The sequence below is a fragment of the Gossypium hirsutum genome, chromosome D11, assembly GCF_007990345.1.
Source record: "Gossypium hirsutum isolate 1008001.06 chromosome D11, Gossypium_hirsutum_v2.1, whole genome shotgun sequence".
Taxonomy (NCBI): Eukaryota; Viridiplantae; Streptophyta; class Magnoliopsida; order Malvales; family Malvaceae; genus Gossypium; species Gossypium hirsutum.
Window position 1 is genome coordinate 22,117,423 of NC_053447.1, and position 20,142 is coordinate 22,137,564.

A 20,142-nucleotide genomic window follows, 5' to 3' on the forward strand; every position below is an offset into this window, starting at 1 on the left:
GTGGAAAGTGAAGCAAGAGATGAAAGAAAAAGATCAATGGGTAAGCCATTTCAGTCTCAAGCGAAGAAGTTTAAAGAAATGAATACTCGATCGAATGTTTCTAGTGTGAATTTTCAAAGAGATCGAGGAAGACAATATTCAGGTTCTAAAGCTCAGGCAACTTCTATGGCAAGTACAGGTAGTGTTAAACCTACTAGACCGGAATGTCAACATTGTGGAAAACGACATTTGGGGGAATGTTATTTAATCAGCCGAGCTTGTTTTAAATGTGGATCTCAAGATCATTTTGTGAAAGATTGTCCGGAAAGAGAAGAGATAGAAAAGTTTCAGAATGTGAGATCGAGCAGTGTGACTACTAGAGGAAGACCACAGAGAAATGTGGGGATTGGAACTAGTGATAGAGGCGTAACAAAAGACACGACTGTAAGATCTGAAGTGGGAGCTCCAGCAAGAGCTTATGCCATCCGAGCTAGAGAGGAAGCATCTTCTTCTGATGTGATCACTGGTATATTTTCTCTTTATGACACTAATGTTCTTGCATTGATTGATCCTGGTTCTACTCACTCGTATGTATGCATGAATTTAGTGTCTGATAAGAATTTGTGTTGAATTGACTGAGTATGTGGTTAAAGTGTCGAATCCTTTAGGCAAGCATATGATAGTTGATAAAATATGCAAAAATTGTCCTTTGATTATACAAGGTCAGTGTTTCCCTGCCAACTTAATGTTGTTGCCATTTGATGAATTTGATGTTATTTTGGGAATGGATTGGTTGACATTACATAAGGCCAAGATAGATTGCAGTCAGAAAATTCTTGAGTTGAAGTGTGGTAGTGGTACAGTTCTTCGGGTTAAAACAGATAAGTCAAATGTGATGCCAATTGTGATTTCTGCCATGTCTGCTCAGAAATGTTTGAAAAATGGTTGTGAAGCATATCTTGCTTATGTGTTGAACACAAAAGTGTCTGAAATAAAGATCGAATCAGTGCCAGTGGTATGTGAATATGTAGATGTGTTCCCAGAAGAGTTGCCAGGTTTGCCTCCGATTAGAGAAGTAGAGTTTGGTATTGAAGTAATGCCAGGTACTGCTCCAATATCGATTGCTCCCTATAGAATGGCACCAACTGAATTAAAAGAATTAAAAGTGCAATTACAAGAGCTGACAGATAAAGGATTTGTTAGACCAAGTTACTCTCCGTGGGGTGCTCCCGTGCTATTTGTGAAGAAAAAGGATGGGACATTGAGATTGTGTATTGATTATCGTCAACTTAACAAAGTGACAGTGAAGAATAAGTATCCATTACCCCGAATAGATGACTTGTTTGATCAGTTAAAGGATGCCACAGTGTTTTCCAAAATTGATTTGAGATCCGGATATTATCAATTGAGGGTTAAAGAGTCAGATGTGCCAAAGACTGCTTTCAGAACCCGATATGGCCACTATGAATTTCTTGTAATGCCTTTTGGCCTGACTAATGCTCCAGCTATTTTTATGGATTTGATGAATCGAATTTTCCGGCCCTATTTGGATAAATTTGTTGTGGTGTTTATAGATGATATTCTTATTTATTCCCGAAGTGAAGCCGAGCATGCTGAACATTTAAGAATTGTGCTACAAACGCTGCGAGAAAAGAAATTATTTGCTAAATTTAGCAAAAGTGAATTTTGGCTTAGTGAAGTTGGATTTCTGGGGCATATTGTCTCGGGAGATGGCATTCGAGTGGATCCGAATAAGATATCGGCAATAGTTGAGTGGAAGCCTCCAAGAAATGTATCTGAAGTTAGGAGTTTTCTGGGCTTAGCCGGATATTATCGTCGATTTGTAGAAGGTTTTTCGATGATAGCTTCACCGATGACAAAATTGTTGCAAAAAGATGTTAAGTTCGAATGGACCGAGGAGTGTCAACAAAGTTTTGAGAAATTAAAGAAGTGTTTAACTGAGGCACCAGTGTTAGTGCAACCTGAGTCAGGAAAGGAATTTGTTGTTTATAGTGACGCGTCACTAAATGGGCTTGGATGTGTATTGATGCAAGAAGGAAAGGTGATAGCGTATGCTTCTCGACAATTGAAACCGCATGAACGAAATTATCCTACCCATGATTTAGAGTTGGCTGCTATTGTCTTTGCTTTGAAGATTTGGCGTCATTATTTATATGGTGAGAAATGTCGTGTTTTTACAGATCATAAAAGTTTGAAATATGTTATGACACAAAAAGATCTGAATTTGCGGCAAAGAAGATGGTTGGAATTGTTGAAAGATTATGAACTTGTGATAGATTATCATCCGGGAAAAGCTAATATAGTTGCTGATGCTTTGAGCAGAAAGTCTCTCTTTGCTTTGAGAGCTTTGAATACGAGATTAACATTGACTGAAGATGGATCATTGTTTGCAGAGTTAAAAGCTAGACCATTGTTTCTTCAAGAAATTTGTGAGGCTCAGAAAGTGGATAATGAATTGCAAAGAAGAAAGACTCAGTGTGCAGTGGACAATAATTCTGATTTTCAGATTGATTCAGATGGATGTTTAATGTTTCGTGATAGAATATGTGTTCCGAAAAATATTGATTTAATTCAGAAAATTTTGCAAGAAGCACATGATAGTCATTTGGCAGTTCACCCCGGTAGTGTAAAAATGTACAATGATTTGAAGAAATTTTATTGGTGGTCGGGTATGAAACGGGATATCTCCGAGTATGTGACAAAGTGTTTAGTGTGCCAACAAGTAAAAGCTGAACACCAAGTACCTTCAGGATTACTTCAACCTATTATGGTGCCCGAGTGGAAATGGGATAGAATTACTATGGATTTTGTTTCTGGATTGCCATTGTCACCGAAAAAGAAAGACTCAATTTGGGTTATAGTTGATCGATTGACTAAGTCGGCTCATTTCATTCCTGTGCGAATGAGTTTTTCACTTGACAAGTTAGCTGAATTGTATATTGCTGAGATAGTCTGATTACATGGTGTACCTATGTCTATTATATCTGATAGAGATCCACGATTTACTTCAAGGTTTTGGAAGAAATTACAAGAGGCATTGGGTACTAAATTGAATTTTAGTACAGCATTCCATCCCCAAACCGATGGACAGTCTGAAAGAGTAATTCAAATACTCGAAGACATGTTGAGATGTTGTGTATTGGAATTTGAAGGTAATTGGGAAAGATATTTACCTTTGGTGGAATTTGCTTATAATAATAGTTATCAGTCAAGCATAAAAATGGCACCTTATGAAGCGTTGTATGGACGAAAGTGTCGGACTCCATTATATTGGACTGAACTTAATGAAAATCAGTTACATGGAGTCGATTTGGTAAAAGAAACCGAAGAAAAAGTGAAGATAATCCGTGATTGTTTGAAAGCTGCATCGGATCGACAGAAGTCGTATGCGGACTTGAAAAGAAAAGAGATTGAGTTTCAAGTGGGAGATAAAGTATTTTTGAAAGTGTCTCCATGGAAGAAAATTTTGAGATTTGGACGTAAAGGCAAATTAAGTCCAAGATTTATTGGTCCGTATGAAGTGATAGAAAGAATTGGTCCAGTGGCTTATCGATTGTCTTTACCACCGGAATTGGAAAGAATTCATAATGTGTTTCATGTTTCTATGTTGAGGCGATATCAATCGGACCCATCACATGTGATTTCACCGACTGAAGTGGAAATTCGATCGGATATTACATACGAAGAAGAACCGATTCGAATCTTGGCACGAGAAGTGAAACAGTTGAGAAACAAAGAAATTGCTTTAGTGAAAGTGTTATGGCAACGACATGGGGTGGAAGAGGCAACATGGGAAACCGAGGAGGCTATGAGGAAACAGTATCCCAACTTATTCACTGGTAAGATTTTCGGGGACGAAAATCCCTAAGGGGGGGAGAATTGTGATAGCCCGAAATAGGGCCTAATCGGAATAGTGGTTTCGTAACCACAAATCCAAAGTGAAATAGTTTAATTTTATAAATTTTTATTAGTTACTGATTGATTGAAATATTGTGTGAAAATATGGATAGGAAATTTTAATGCTTTAGTGCTTAATTGAATTTTTAGGACTAAATTGAGAAAAATGCAAAGTGTGTCTAATTAGTGATTAAATGACTTAATTGAATTATTGCATGAAATTGGAAGTGTTTATGTGGCAATTAGACCATAAATTAGTGTTATGGACACAAAAGGGTATTTCTAGAAAAATATCTAAGTAATGGGTCAAGGGCATTTTTGTCCAAATTGGGTAAAAGACAAAATAAAGAGAAAATAAGTGTCCATCTTCTTCAAAAAAATCAGAAGCTTGCTGCCGAAAGTTTCAGGTTACCATAGTTAGGGGTTTTGATTTTCCTAAGCTCAATTGTAAGTGATTTCTTGCCCCGTTTTTAATTATTTTCGTATTTTTATGCTTATTGAAGCTTGAATTTCATGTTTCTACCATTTAATTTAAATGAAATTAAAGTTTAAAAATTGACCCATTCATGATATAATTGTAAATTGAGTAGTGATGTTAGATAATGAATGTTTGAAGTGTTAATTACAAGTTTTACTAGATGAATTTCAATGAAAAATGTTGAAAAAAGGGCTAAATTGTGAAAGATGGTAAAGTGTGCATAAAGTTGTGATTTTGTGAAATTGAGGCCCGTTATGAGCATCAAATATGATTTAGTGAAGTTTGAAATTTAAGAATTTAGAGAATTTTATTTTTACGAGCTTAGGGACAAAAGTGGAATTTTTGAAAAGTTATGGGGAAAAATGTAAATGTGTCAAAATGTTGTGTATGAATTGTATTTGAATGGAATATTGATAAAATGTATTAAATTGTGTTAATATAGATCAAGAAAGAAGAAATAGTGCAAGTGATCGGGGAAAAGAGAAAGTTATCGACTAAATTACAAAAATAGTCGTTTTGCATCCGAGGTAAGTTATATGTAAATAATAGTTATATTTGTATAAATTGTGAATTTTATTTGATATGTGAATTAATATTGAATGTGGAAGGAAAGTTGTTCATGAATTATTCAAGTGATAAAGTGTTGAAAATAAAGTGTTAAGTGTAAATTCCCGGTTGAACTTAGGAATAGAATTGGATACAAGTGACATGTCACTAGAGACCAGTGTTACAGTGTTACAGTGAGTCCCAGGTGCTGGGTGATCTAGCATGTGTTGCAGACACCTGACAGCTTGTGTGAGCAGGCCCGTGGACATTTCCAGTGTTATTGATCAGTGGTAGCTTCGGCTACATGTCAGTGGTAGCTTTGGCTACATCCAGTGGTAGCTTCGGCTACATATCAGTGGTAGCTTCGGCTACATACCAGTGTGGCACTTATGTGCTAAATCTCTACGTATCCGTGTATATTCCAAGTGTTCAACGGGATTAATAATGAATTAAAGTGAATATGAAATGTTAAGTGTGAAAATGTATATGCAAGTGAATTGGTAAGATCGTGTATGTGTAAGTGATTGAAATTGCTAAAAAATGTTTTGATTAGTTATATGTTAAAAGTGTTAATTATTAATTGAGTAATTATTGTTTACATGTAACTTACTAAGCTATTTATAGCTTACACATCTCTTTCTTTCCTTTGTTTTATAGTGATTTGAACTTGATCGAATAGTGGACCGTCGGAGCTCGTATCACACTATCATAACCGTCTCGGTATTATGTGCTTTTCAAAATGTTTAAACTATGGCATGTATAGAGTCTTAATCATTTTGAGCATGCCCAAATGATATGGCTAATGTTAGCTATTGAAGTAGTTATTAAAGAATATGTTTTGGAGTTATGTATGTTTAAATGGTAACTAATTCAAAGCAGCAGTTTCTTTGACAGCAGTAGTGACGTGAATGTGAAAAAATCACCATAAATAGTAGAAATGGAATTAGAGGGTGAATGATATATAGAATTAAAGCTTATCGAGTCTATTTTTACATGAAAGAAACGGTGTAGGCAAAGGAATTTTATATTTTGAGATATTTAAATTTTAGTGAGACAGGGTCAAAATGGTTTTTGAAGTCCCCTGTTCTAACTTTAGAAAATCATTATAAATTGTACAGAAATAATTATAGGTCATAATTTATATGTTTAGATTCCTTAGTGAGTATATTTTCAAAATAAATTAATGGTAACCTTATATGAATTCTGTACAATTAGATATTTGATTTTTAGCACCAAGAGGTCAGATCTGTCGAGCTGTGAAACAGGGGATACTTTAATGAATAAACTGTACTAATGTGCTAAGTCAAAAATTCTAAAAATTTTATGGTAAGTAGGAATATGAGTCCAGTTTCACGGAAAATTTACGGATTTAAATTTTGAGTTTCGTAACTCAAGTTATAATTAAATTAGTGACAGTTGCGCAAGTGGACAGTGTTGTTATGAACAGTGAATTTAATTTTAAAAGCAAATTTTTATGCTCCGAATCGGTAAGTTAAATTGGATGACATCTCGTACTCGATTCCGGAGACGGTCTCGGGTAAGGGGTGTTACAAGAATCTTCTTGAAGATTGAGCCCTAACGTATTGGGTTTCAACTCTTTCGTTGAATCTGAATAATCAAGAATGCTCTTTAATCAAAACATAAATAAAAAGCTCATTATCGAGAATTCAATACGTTGTGTCCTAACGCATTGGATATGACACGTTGTTTTCTCGAGATGAGGATTTTTTTTCCAAAAATAATAAAGGTAATATTCAATATTTAGAATTTTGAGAAATTGTGTCCTAATGTATTGGGCTACGATTTCTTCATCTGACTTAAACAATTGAATATCCTTTTAAATTTTATTGCACGAGTTTTTTTAGACAAGCTCGTTTTTGAGGAAGTGAAATATCATGCCCTAACTCATTGGGTGTGACATTTTCTCTTTTCGAAATGAGAAGGTCTTATCGAGTAACTTGATTTATATAAGTTTTTTTAAATAAAAAAACAAAAGATCGTATTTTAAATCTCTTCAAAGTTTTCAATTTTCGACATTAAGACATTAATTAATTAACTAGGTACCAATTTTTGGGCGTTACGAGGGTGCTAATTCTTCCTCGTACGTAACCGACTCCCGAACCCGTTTTCTGAATTTCGTGGACCAAAATTATTGTTTTAATAAAGTCAAATTGCTTATTAACAATAACCATTTTTTGAGGTGACCCGATCACACCTAAATAAAAAGGATCAATGGCGACTCCTATTTTCATTTTTTTTAAAAAATCCAAGTTGACCACGTTTTTCAAAATAAAAAATAGTTTCGACAGTTTTATTTTGGGCTTTTATTTTGTAATGGTAGGCTCAACTACGTCTATTTGTATTTGGGCCTGGATTAAGATTTGATTTAGTTTGAATATGGTTCTTTTTGTTTCTATTATTTTATTTTTGAATAAATTCCAAGAGTATTTTCTCAAAAAAAATATTTACATCCAACACATTTGTTTTGTAGGTATAAGTATAAAGATTCAGGGGAAAATAAAACTCTATTCAATTCAAAAAAAATTTATTTTTTTTTTTTTGCATTTCAAGATAATTGAATCAATTTATTCGAGTTATTAAGTTTTTTCAAATCAACTCAAATAAATAATTTGGTATTTCAAGTTCAAGTTGAATTTTACAACTCTAAGAATTCGAATAACTTAAATAACAAAAAAAATGAAAATACCCCTTAGGTCCACAACAGTTTCAAAAACGTGCAAATTGATCCTTCTAAAAAAATTACAAAATTTTGAAATATGTATAAAGTATGTTTTTTTCCAAAATTTTATAAATATATATAATTTCAAAAAATAAAAAATACTGAAAATCTTTATGATATGTACAAATGCTAAACTAAAGTAATTTATTAAATCAAATCTCTCATATAAATCATCTTACAAATTTATTTAACTCAATGCATTTGAATTTCATTTCACACAACTCAATTCGGAAAAAAAATTCAAATCACGTTAGGATAATAAAATAAGATTCATCAACTCGATTAATTTGAAATTCTTTCACTCGAATTAACTCAATTCAATCAAACACTTACCCTACAAAAATTTATCTCTCTAAAAGCCATTCAAATAAATGGAAAAAAGTAAAAATTAAATATATTTATGTTAGATTCCCGATCCAAAAAAAAAATTATCTATTTTATTTTCAATGGTATCATCCACGCTCTACGTTTATATGATATAAGGATAAGCAACCTCCAAGAAAATATATATACTTTAATTTGACATGAAAAAATGCTAACCTGAATAAAATCCAACTCACTGTTCACATGGAGATAATCCCTCTACAAGTTACAACCTCCAATTCTTAGATCTTAAAAAATAATTGCAAGAAGACCTATATGCACGGCTATTCCCTGGTCCCTTTCACTTTTTTAGAATTTGAAAATGACAAGACCAGAACTAATAATAGTCTTATATATATAAGCACATATACACGCACGGACATTGCTCCAATACTTCACCCATTTTGTCCTTTAGTTTCTCTTTGATATTTCAAGTTACAAGCTGCTTTGCCTCAAAATGGGAAATGAAAGGCAAAACTGGGCCACGATGAGAATGATGAATGAAACATCGGAACCCTTGGACCACAGGCAAACCCAATAGGAACTTGCAGGTTAAGAACACCTAAAGAGACCCAAAATACTATTAAGCCCGCAGGCTGATGACCTAAATAGATATTCATCCAGAGACACAGAGCTAAAATAAGTGGCCGAAAAGTACTGCTGCCAGTTGGGTTTTATCATGGTCTTTGATGACAATACAATAAGTACTGTCTCTCAACCTCCTCACAATAATCCATTCAATATCTTATCCAACTGATCCAGGCCACAGATCCATTATCAATATATCACCTTACGAGTCCTTAAATTGGTTCCTAACTTTTAACATCGACTAATGTCTAAATATGCATGAACACACTACTGATTGGTGCATGAACCCTATTACTACACGTCTATGCTTTTGTAACTTAGACAAAGCAAAGAAAGATTATTGAAAGATACTTTGCTCCCTCAATCAGGTTCACTCGTCATTAACAATTTTCCAAAACCCTTTGTTCTTTTGTGCAAAGATTCCCCTAAAAAAGGTGTATTGTACCCATGCTTATGATAGCAGATGTAGACTAGGCAAAAATAATGGATTTACTTTCAATAACCAAGCTCCAAAATTTTAAACTTTACAACTTGATTGACCCAGTAACAAGATTATAAACCAAATATAATACAAATTTATGCATGGGGACATTTATGTCCTTTGGACATAGAATCTAACCACAAAGGAATCATAAAGGCTAGGCATCTTTTGACAATTTTGTCACTTCTTTAGGTAAATATTAGAATATAGCAACCATAATATGAGAACAATATCTACCAAGGGGGAAAAAGAAAAGGGGAATCCATCCGTTTTACTTTGGAATTCAAATCTTAGCAAGATAAAGTACAAAAGAAACACAAGTTCATATTCACCCCACATTTACTCAAGCCACTGTCATCCAATGATTAACGCCCAAAATTACACTTCTATTATTCTTTGACACCAATTAACCAAACAATATGGAAGGAAATATTTGTGAAGTGAGAGTGAAAAGATCCAATTTTACGATGGAGTTATATGGTGAGAAATTATAGCTAAACCTAAGTACTCAAGTTAAAGTAGTAAAGACAATCAAATAAAGTTTTCCGTACCCTTCTTTTGTCTGGAAGCAACTTCTAGATTCTAGCAATGAAAAAAACACATGATCACAGTCCCACTTTCAAAAGAGCCAGTCCATCACCACACACAGTCGGCTAGCAAGGTTCTGGGTAGCTGCCAAGATATTATCTTTGGTTGAGAATCAATATGCCTCATATTCCAAGCGGTAATTTACATTTTAGAAAGAATTCAGTCCATATCTTGATTGGAATAATAGAGAGTGGAAAAAACAGAGGTCGCAATCTGTGTATCATAGAGGGGGAAAACGATAAAAAAAAAGAGCCGCAAATGATAAGAATCATAGCAAGAAGATCTTCCAAGATTTGGTGTAGCAGTCCAGCAGGATTCTGATTGACAAATTTCATACTTTCTATCAGGATTGACCTTGATTGTTTAATATGCAGAACTACAACATGCACAGATTCAAAAATAAAAAGAAGAAGAAGAATGACAAATCTAAGCCATCCCCTTGATAACATTTGCTAGCCTAGCCTGGCTTTAAGGTAGTGAACTTTTGACTGTTACTTAACATAATCTCATGCACTTTATTTTATCATCGTCAACACAATTTTCACCTCCAGCATCATAATCACCTCTTAATCCTAATGCATTTATGGTTCACTGTGGAAACAACAAGATAAAATAGACAGCCACGTGTTACAGAACTTGATGCAATTAGACTAGGGTGATTTCTCTAGATCAAGCTTGCATAATGGCTTAACATTGTGCCAAATCTTAGTACATGTCGGAAAGATATCAAAAGCTGTCATAACTCATAAGCTTGATCTGCCTGAAACTATGCAATTCGTGGTTTATACAGTATTAATAGATGGTTGCCCAGCTGACCAATATGAAGAACCATGGTATTTCCAAAGATGGAAGCAACTCTTTCTCAAGGTATATGATTCAATTAATTAGTGTTGCGAACCTATTTTTCTGCTGCTTCCATGGTCATGACAACTCGGCTGGCAGGTGATGGCCCTATGGCCCTATTTCTTCTCTAACTTTAAGAGAGAATAACTCCGCATCTTGTGCTTATGGTGCACAACCAGAATGAGAAGTTAAGAGTTGCACTTATTTGAGAGCTGAGCAGAAAGGCCATTAATTAGCACATTAAGCAATTATGCTTTGGCCAGTGGATTTAAAGTTGGCACCAGATTTAAGGTTTAAATTCTCTACAACCTCTTCCGCTCCTCAAAATTGGCCCAAAAAACAATAATACTTTGTATGTTGTAGATATTTAATTTTGGTTACTACTATTTTATCTCTTTCCAAAAATTAATAAGATTACAAAAAATTATAGCATCTGAATAAAGTAACAAAGTTAACCTAATATGAGTATCAAACCTAATATGAGTATCAATACTACTTCACTTAATATATTGTCGCTTGGAATAACTGTTGTTTAAAAATAGCTACATTAAGAATAACTCCTCTTTAGAAAAACTGTAATTCAAAATTACTACGTTGAACAACTCTTATTTAAAACAAGTTTTACTACGAACAACTTTGACAGATAGCTCATGGGTTTCAATTTTCATTTGAAACAAAGTGAAAAGCATATTGTTCTTTATAACTTCAGTCCAAACAAAACCGAGTCGAAATAGATTAAGATATTGCTAAAGATAGTTGCCCATCCTAGCTAACGCTTCTCCCTACCCCAGCCAGCACGGAAAAAAAAGGAGAAAGGGGTTATTCATAACAAAGTGAGACCGCTTGCCCCTTATCCAAAAGGACAGCTACCTATTGCTATCTTTTTCTGGGAACTGGTTGCATTATGAAACTACCCATATACAGATTTAGCTCTGCAAATAATTACACAGCTATATCACCATCAAGAAATAAAGATCATTTGCCTTTATTGGTTGCAGATGCAGGAATTCTTACTCGGATTAGTCCACACACTCCTGGAACAATGCCAAGTCCTGCTAAGGGAGCCATACAAGTTGGCTGGCTAATTTCTGACTGAATAATAAGGCAACAAGTTGTCTGTTTCTGAACAACAGCTAGAACCATTACCAAAGGCCAACTAAGACGTGACGAAAATTCTTCAGGTGCTTATGACACAATAATTTTTTTTAAAGATATATAACAAAGTAAATTATTGCACTTGTCCAGGAAAACTCTAAGCTGCTAGTACTTCAGTCCTATTGACCTCACGTTTTAATTATCATCAATAACCCCTTCCGTACCAAAAGAAATGGATTACATTAGCTTTAGCTAATAATGCAACCACTAGTTTGTTAATTGATGCATAATTAGAACGCAACAGAGGATGAGTTTGGTACAGCTAATTGCATCTACATCCGATTTTTTTTTTCACTAACTAGTAACTAACAAGGCAAATCCCACTTGCCACTGACCTAATCAAAGAATACGGTTTGGTTTAAAAAACAATAGTGTCCTTTGATTCTGATTCTTCTCTTTTACTTCTTGTTCTTTGTGCTGCTCCATCTTGTGGTTCCTAAGGGAACGGGTCACATTATACTCTACCCTTTTGAAGGATATATTCACCCAACTTGCTCAACCCCACTACACTTTTCTTCCATCTTATAAGGAGCTTCTATCATGATCTCTCTCACACACCGCACCTTGACTTGAAGTAACCTTTTGAGAGAAAAAGTCCATCTATTCCCTTCCATCATCGTTTCGATTTATACAACCTTCTCTCAAATTCAGTCACAGGCATATTTCTTTTAAGTTTTAGCCTGCCATTCACCCGAGCTTGTCGATAAATCCTCTGTTTTCAATAGTTGCATTTGGATTTTCATCAAATGGCATCCCATTCTCTCAGTTCTTCACGTAGCTCTAACTCCTCCTGGACACCTAAGCAAAACAAAATGTTCGAGAAGGCTCTGGCTAAATATGACCAGGACACTCCTGACCGCTGGATTAATATTGCTAAAGCTGTGGGTGGAAAGTCAGCTGAGGAAGTCAAGCAGCACTATGAGATCCTAGTCAGGGATGTCAAAGAGATCGAGTCTGGACGGTACCCTTATCCATATCCAAGTGGGAGCAGCAACTAAAGCAGTGAGTTATCAGCTTACCGTATCCAAAGGGTAATGTGCTAGTGACTTTGTACCACTCAGTACCCAACCTAATAAATAATCAGCTAATATCCAAAACCATTTTATATGATCATTCACAGCTCCATTCAGTTGTCAATATTTGCAAGTTATCCATGAACACTTTCAGATAACCAAGAAACAGAAGATCATTTCATAAGCATGAATTTGGCATTCCTAACAATGCAACTTTCTTTGGTTTTTGTGATAAATAAGCAAATGCTTATACGTCTGTGTTTAAAGAAATAGTTATCCAGGAAGTATATCCTAGCTCCTCCACGGCCCCACAAGAACTCTTAAATCAGACAATGTCATTCCCTAAGTCCTTAAACATTAAATAGCTGAAGTCACCTTGTGGGTCCGTAGAACATAATCCAGAAAAAGTGGGGAATATCTTTTCTGTGGTCCATCATTTTGTTTTATTTTACTTACTATTTATTAATGAACATTAAGCAACAATTCTATTCACCTAACTGCTTATAAAGTATCAATTATATTCAATGTATTACCTAACAAAAATCCTAATTGGAAGTACTTATCCTGTTTCTAAGCCAAAACGAAGCCCATATGAGGCTTAATCTTACCCTTTTTGGATAGCTTGTTAATGGCCTTAAACATTACCAGTTCAAACAATTCACAAGTGAGATATTAAAATAAAAAATAATCATCCTCTTTTAATTCACTTGCAACAATTTCTTTTACTATAACTCAGGCTTCATACTAGACCAAACAAATTGATTTAAACCTATATGCAATAAATGACTACATTACTACTCGAACAGATAATGTTTTTAATACCTTTATTTTCTTTTAAATCTTAAACTTCTTTTGTGTTTTATCTCCAACTTTTTAGAGTTCTTTTCAAGGTTCCTATGGAGTATAGACTGTATAAAAAATTAAATAAATTTCTTTTTATAATGTCTAACCTATTCTACTTGTCTTGCAGGTTCTCTGTGTTAACATTAATGGATGATAATTAATAATGGTTGCCATTAACATTAATGGGAGACAATCAATAATGACAACCACCAACTTTGGAAAAGTGGCAAGGGATAATTTTTTTTAGTCCTTAAGATAATGGGCTATTTATTGTTTGGTCCTTGAACCTCAACTATAAATAGGCCTTCTCATTTCTCATTTCAATTCATCCCAACCAATCTTTCTCTCTTAGTTTTCTCTCTTCTCCCATTTGAGAATTCTTAAGGAATTCTATTTGTTTGTAATATTTTGGAGATAGTAAAGTTATCATCTGGTTTTAGTAGCCCGAGGACGTAGGTATAATTTACCGAACCTCATTAAAACTCTTGTATTCTTTTTGTCCTATTTTTCTTTCAATATTTGAGGGTATAATAGTAGTATTTAATTGTGCTATTAAATTACGTTAGAAGGAATATTCTGACTAAGGAAAGACTTGGTATTTAAGAGATCCTTGTGATCCACCTCTCTTCACTGGGAATTGAACTTTGTGTGATTTTTTAGTACAATAATTTACACACTTCCGACCCTATTGGATCAACACTCTGAAGGGTCAAAGATCATAGTGAAAGAACATTATATTATGCAACCAAAGACCTCAATTGCAGGAAGACTATTATCGAATATTCCCCAGAAAAATATTATTATTTGCTTTATTTATCTTTTTGTATTTTTCTTTGACCTTGTCTAGTTAGATTAAATGTTAAATATATTTTATTGATATTTATATTATATTTAAGCTTTTTATTAAATTGGTGTCACAAGTTATTTGAGCACAAATGCAGATGAGAAATGATTAAAATACTCTTTTATATATAAATTATATTATATTACTATGATAGTAATTTTATCTTTTATATATTTTTATGTAAAATCATTTGACTTTAAGATTCCAATCAAAGCTTGACTATACTTTTAATAAATATATTTATTACATAAAATTTTTATTCTCAAATTGTGGCTGTAAAATAACCTAATATAATTTATTTTGTTTACTAAATATTATTAATTTCAAACGGATTGCAAGTTACAATTAAAAGATTAAGCAGTAAATAATCGAACGGCATATATGAAAATTACAAACAAAGCTGTTACACGATCGAGAAACAGACCTGGTTAATCGGTGAAAAACCAATCCAATTGAAAATCCCGTAGATCTTGCAAATCAACTAACATTAACAAAACTTCAATAAATTAATAATGTGTATATTTAATGATCAAAATAACACCAATGTTACCTTAAAAAAAAACCAATGTTATAAACGGATATTGAAAAGGTTCTCCTTAAATTCAAGAAGCAAACGTGCAGTAAATAGCAATGCAAGGAAGATAAAGTATCTGACCTGATTATGGATATGAGGGTCTTCCACCATTTTTAGAGCAAACGGTTCCATTTTCCATTTCAAAGAATGAAACTGTTCTCTCTTTACGATGAATTTCGGGAGAAACGAAAGAATGGCAAGAAAACAATATGAAAGGGGAACTGTTTTTTACTTTTTATTTTTTTTATGAAGAAACGGGAACTGAAATTCGAATGAACGCGAAACTTTGCGCGGGGACGAAACGCGGGCATAGAATGTGGGCTCAACTCTATCCGGGTCGGGCTTAAACACGATGGTTTTTTCATTTTTTTGGGCCGGCCTGGATTAAATTTAAATAATACAAAAATATTGTTGTTTAAAACTAAATTATTAAGGGTGTGTTTGTTTGGTGAAAAATGTTTTCTAGAAAACATTCTCATTCATTTCCAGTGTTTGTTTTGTGGAAAATGATTTCCATGATTTCCATAGGAAAACATTTTACAAACACGGGTAAAATCCAAAGCAAAATTTTGGAAATTGTCTTACCGATTTCTAATCCGTAAGACATTTTCCCTTTCTCCTTTCTCTTCTAAGCAAATTTTCTTCCACATCCTCTGCCTCCTCATCTCCGTTCACCACCTCACCTCACCTCACCATCTCCGTCTGTCATCTCCGTCGACCGTCAGCCTTACTTGTATTTTGAAGAAACCCTAAAAAAATTAGCAGCCACAGTCAAGAAAAGAAGACCCAGAAGCAGTGGTTCTCTCTCTGTCATCAACAGGTATTTTTTCTGTTTAATTCTTTTAAAAATTCAAATTGTTTGTTGAAGCTTCCATTGTTGAAGGTTCCAGAAAACATTTTTTCTGTTTAATTTTCACTGATTTGATTGGTGGATCGGGTCTGGTTCCAAAAAACAAATTCTTAGCCTGGTAACAACCCATGATTGATGACAGTTTTTATCGCTGCATCTAGAGAAACCAAAAGGAGGATCAGAGAGCTGGGTAAATTTGTTTACTCAAAGTTTGAAATTTGTGGCATCTTTGGCTTTTTTAAAACTGAGAAAAAGCTAAGTGTATCTTTGTTCGTATGTTAGTAGGAATAATTTGAACTGTTAATTCCAATAAGTTCAGGTTAGGAGTGAGAGATATAAGTGAGAGATATATGAATAATGGGAAGATAATTCAGGTTGTAGGGCGTAGAAAATTTGAAGGTTGAAATAGTTTTAGTACTTTAGGGATGATAGATAACTGCAAATTTGGTATAAATTCTTGTTGTGACCGTGACACACCTTTGTTTTGACTTATCTATTCATGGAAACTGTTAATTTTTTTGTTGGTAAGCGGTTCTGGTTCAACACTTTATTAGTTTACCGTTAAATGATTTATATATTTGGAGAGTTGTTCATATTGTCGTAGTGGATTTGAGATTTATAATTGGCCTTTTGGAGTAAGGCTTCCTCTTTTATTTTGGACTAAATTTGTAATTTTGTATGATGAGCCTAGGATGGGAATGAAGTTTTCTTTAGGATCAAAAGAAGCACTCAACTGAAGAAGCTCATGAATGCATATTGTGATTGACAATCTGTGGATTTCAACTCGATTGCCTTCTTGTTCGATGTCCGCCGCCTGCGAGGCGAACAAACTCCTAATGAGGTATCATTTCATTTTCTCTGTTAGATGAGTGACCACTCGTGCTAATGTGCACATTGCGGAAGGGGAATGTGTTCTAATGCATATTTTCTCTTTTGTTTCAGCTGGAAATAGAGGATGGTGATGAGATCGATGCTATGCTTCACCAAACTGGTGGCACAAGCGCTTGCTGTTGTCAACTGTGTGAAAGCAAGTTCTAGCTTACTGTTTTTAGCAGTTGAAAGTAGACTTACTGTTTGATTGTGTAGATGTTATTATATACAGACTTATTTCTATGGAATCTTTATTTACCTATTAGGTTCTGAAATATCTAGCTTTTCTTTATGAGTTTTAATGGCTTCGGTTTAAAATGAGATGGGATTTGGAGCTTATTTTTTTCATTATGCCTTTGGTTTGATGGTTGTTTGGCAATTGCTAGCTATTTGTAAGTTAGTGATTTCTTGGTTCTCAAATATTTATACTGCATGCATAGTGTATTCACTTTATTATGATCCAAATTTGGACGAGGTTTTATTATGGATTGGATTTTATTCGTTGAAAGAAAAAAATATGTAAAAAGGTTAAATTCTACTATTGGTCCCTATATGTAAAAAGATTGTATCACCTCCGGATGTGTTGAACACGAATATAGAACATGAGTACTTCAATTGAACCTAAAAGTAAGTAAAAAGGGATTGTATCTTACTCTGGATGTGAAGAATGTAAGTTCCTCCTCAATTTGAAGCAGTAGCGTTGTAAATCTTTTAGTTACCTTTTTATGTACTGACATTAGTATGATGTTATTAGGCTAAGTAGAACTACTCTTTTGTATCAGATTCAATATCTGCAACTTTTACCCATTATCTCTTTGTTTTTAATAGAATGGGACATTAGTATTGGAGCATAAGGATGAGCACAATTTGGGGCTCCATTTGCTGCAGTTTGCTTAGGTAAGAACTTAAGGAAAAAAAATAACAATATATTTATTGTTTCTTGACTCAAGCTCGGTCTGACAAATTTTTATCTTACTTTCAGGTTGTTGAGAAGGCTTGTACCAATTTGTTACCGAATGTTGTGTGTGACTACCTCTATAATTTATCCGAAATCTTCTCCAAATTTTACAGCAACCCTGAGTGCAAGGTATGATCAACGATTTAATTATATGGTTTCTTGGTAAAATAAACCTTGTTATTGCTTGTCACCCTGCCCTCACAAGGCCGTTCACCTAGTGTTGAAACTAGGAAAGTTCTAATGGCAGAGTGAATTCTAGGTAAAAGATGTTGCAATGAAACTTTAAGATGACATGTGGTATATATTGATGAAATGAGCAAGTTATCGGGTCAGATAAGGAAACAAGTAGACTACTATTATGTGAAGCAACCGCAGTGGTTATGAGAAAATGCTTCAATCTCCTGGGAATCACACCTATTTACAAGATATGATTGTACTTTGAAAGGTTTACATATAACTTATTCTTGAGAAGGGTGGGTTATATATTACTTCATATAAAATTCTATGTACCGCGATAATTGTATTCAGATCTCATTACTTTATTTATTTGGACAGTTTTGATTGTGCTTATGTGTTTTAGCTATGAATATATTCATACCTGCAGCAAGGCCTAATTAACTAATTTATCTACCTATTTAAAACACTAATCGCTTTTAGCTGCTGAAGGATTGTCATGAAATTTAAAGTAGACAATTAATAAATAATTTATATAACAAACAAATTAAAGAAAAATAAAAGACAATTTCTAAAAGCTTCACAAACACAACTTTAAGTGTGTTTTTATTAAACTTTCATTTTATAGATTTTTTAAAATAATTTTGTGGATAATTTTGTTGTTTAATTGTGGTTTGAAAGTTAATTTATAATTATTCAATCATTGTTTTTTATTTTTAACATAATTACAAATATTTTATTTGACTTTGGTTGTTTTCAATTTATGACGGTTAATATTGTAGCTTAATAATTGAGTATTATTATATATTTAATTTGATTTATTTATTTATAAATAAATCATTGCAATATATGTAAAAACAATTTAAAATGTAAAAATTTATTAATATGTATATAAATTTATTAATATATGTAAAAATAACTTTTCCGGAAAATATTTTCAGGAAATCTGCCAAACAACAGAAAATATTTTACACAGATTCATCCAAACACTAAAAATCATATTATTGGAAAACATTTTATTGCCAAACAAACAGAACCTAAGTATTAATAATAAAACATATTCTTATTTATTAATTTATGAATAGAGAAACGGGCTAGCCCAATTTCAGGTCTGAATTTGGATTTTAAGTATATTAATGTTTCATTTGAGCAACTCACGGTGTAATCCAGTCTTTAAAATATTTTAATTTTTACTAAAGTGATATTTGAAAATTCATTTAATAATTGAATTTGAGTGAGTGACATGTTTGAGTAGCAATTGTAATTAGTGAGTCCTACTAAATTGGATATAATTGGAACACTCTAGTTACACTTTTTAATTCTTAAGAGAGGATGAGAAATAGAGTAATTACGCAGGTAATTATACCCAAATTTAATTTTTAAAAAATTTATTTTATACAAGTTTAAGTTATAAAATTTATATTATAAGCATGAACACATATGGGTCTTTGAGATGATTATAGAAAAACAATTCTTATATTACAAATCCTAAAAAGTATATTATAAAAATAAAGTATACGTATTTTATAAAGTTATAGCAAAAAAATATATTATTTAAATCCTAATTTTTTTTAAAGTTATTGTCAAAAATTTTATTATAAAAAATAATTTACATATTACAATAGTGTTATAATATATTTATTTAAAAAAGTTATGGCTAAGAAGGATGGACATAACTGTAATTGCCCGATTTTCAATAGTACCGAAAAATACAATTTTGGAACCTCATTTTCGTAAATCAGGTCCGTAAATATTAATATTAATATTTATGAGTATAATATAAAAATGTATTGAAGTTTGGTCGAGCAATTTTTTCAATTAAATAGTTAATTAAGGCTCAGGGATTAAATTGTAAAAGTCTAACTGCTATAAGTTTTTAATTGACCAAAGGCTTGAGAATTTAAATAGCAATTAACCAAAGGCCAGAAATGGTAAATAGATCATTTTATTTCAAAAGATAGTGGATGATAATGTGTTTTTCCACTAATGATGTTAATGTTAATTAAAGTAAAGTAATTAAAGATTTAGTTAATTAACTAATGTTAATTAAGTTCTAATCAAGCTATATATGTTGAGATAGTGGAATAATGTCATCTTACTCATTTGGTTATCTAATTTTCGTCCAAAGGAAGAAGAAAACCTATAAATTTTCCTTTAACATTCAACTACTGATTCATAAGCTAATTCAAGTCATATTCTTGTAAATTTTATGAATTTGGGGGTATGAGAGCTTGATTTAGCTAGTCCATGTACCAATTTGTAAAACTGTTACAGTTTTAGAAAGTTTTCATGATTGATTTCTTGAAGAATTAGGCTTGAAATTGATAGATTTTAAGC

The 20,142-nt window shown here is 32.9% G+C and overlaps 1 protein-coding gene and 3 long non-coding RNA genes across 4 annotated transcripts; 3 read left to right on the top strand and 1 right to left on the bottom strand.

The window, feature by feature from the left end:
* Positions 1-7,930: 7,930 nt before the first annotated feature.
* LOC107913082 (uncharacterized) lies at positions 7,931-15,264 on the bottom strand. The gene is made up of 3 exons (XR_001688408.2): positions 15,035-15,264; positions 14,804-14,860; positions 7,931-9,998 (listed from the first exon to the last, which is right to left on the bottom strand). It is a non-coding gene; the product is annotated as an uncharacterized lncRNA (long non-coding RNA).
* On the top strand, positions 11,159-14,111 carry LOC107913079 (protein RADIALIS-like 3). Its single transcript, XM_016841523.2, has 2 exons — positions 11,159-12,710; positions 13,663-14,111. The coding sequence occupies exon 1, from the start codon at positions 12,426-12,428 to the stop codon at positions 12,675-12,677; it is 252 nt and encodes an 83-aa protein (XP_016697012.1). The 5' UTR covers positions 11,159-12,425; the 3' UTR covers positions 12,678-12,710; positions 13,663-14,111.
* A 139-nt stretch (positions 15,265-15,403) lies between the features above and the next one.
* On the top strand, positions 15,404-17,157 carry LOC107913080 (uncharacterized). Its single transcript, XR_001688404.2, has 3 exons — positions 15,404-15,773; positions 16,495-16,644; positions 16,746-17,157. It is a non-coding gene; the product is annotated as an uncharacterized lncRNA (long non-coding RNA).
* A 344-nt stretch (positions 17,158-17,501) lies between these two features.
* On the top strand, positions 17,502-18,201 carry LOC107913081 (uncharacterized). The gene is made up of 3 exons (XR_001688407.2): positions 17,502-17,570; positions 17,656-17,760; positions 17,891-18,201. It is a non-coding gene; the product is annotated as an uncharacterized lncRNA (long non-coding RNA).
* The last annotated feature ends 1,941 nt before the right edge of the window (positions 18,202-20,142 follow it).

Excerpts from the sequence above, each read along its gene's own strand:
- LOC107913079 (XM_016841523.2), top strand. The coding sequence starts at position 12,426 with ATGGCATCCCATTCTCTCAGTTCTTCACGTAGCTCTAACTCCTCCTGG.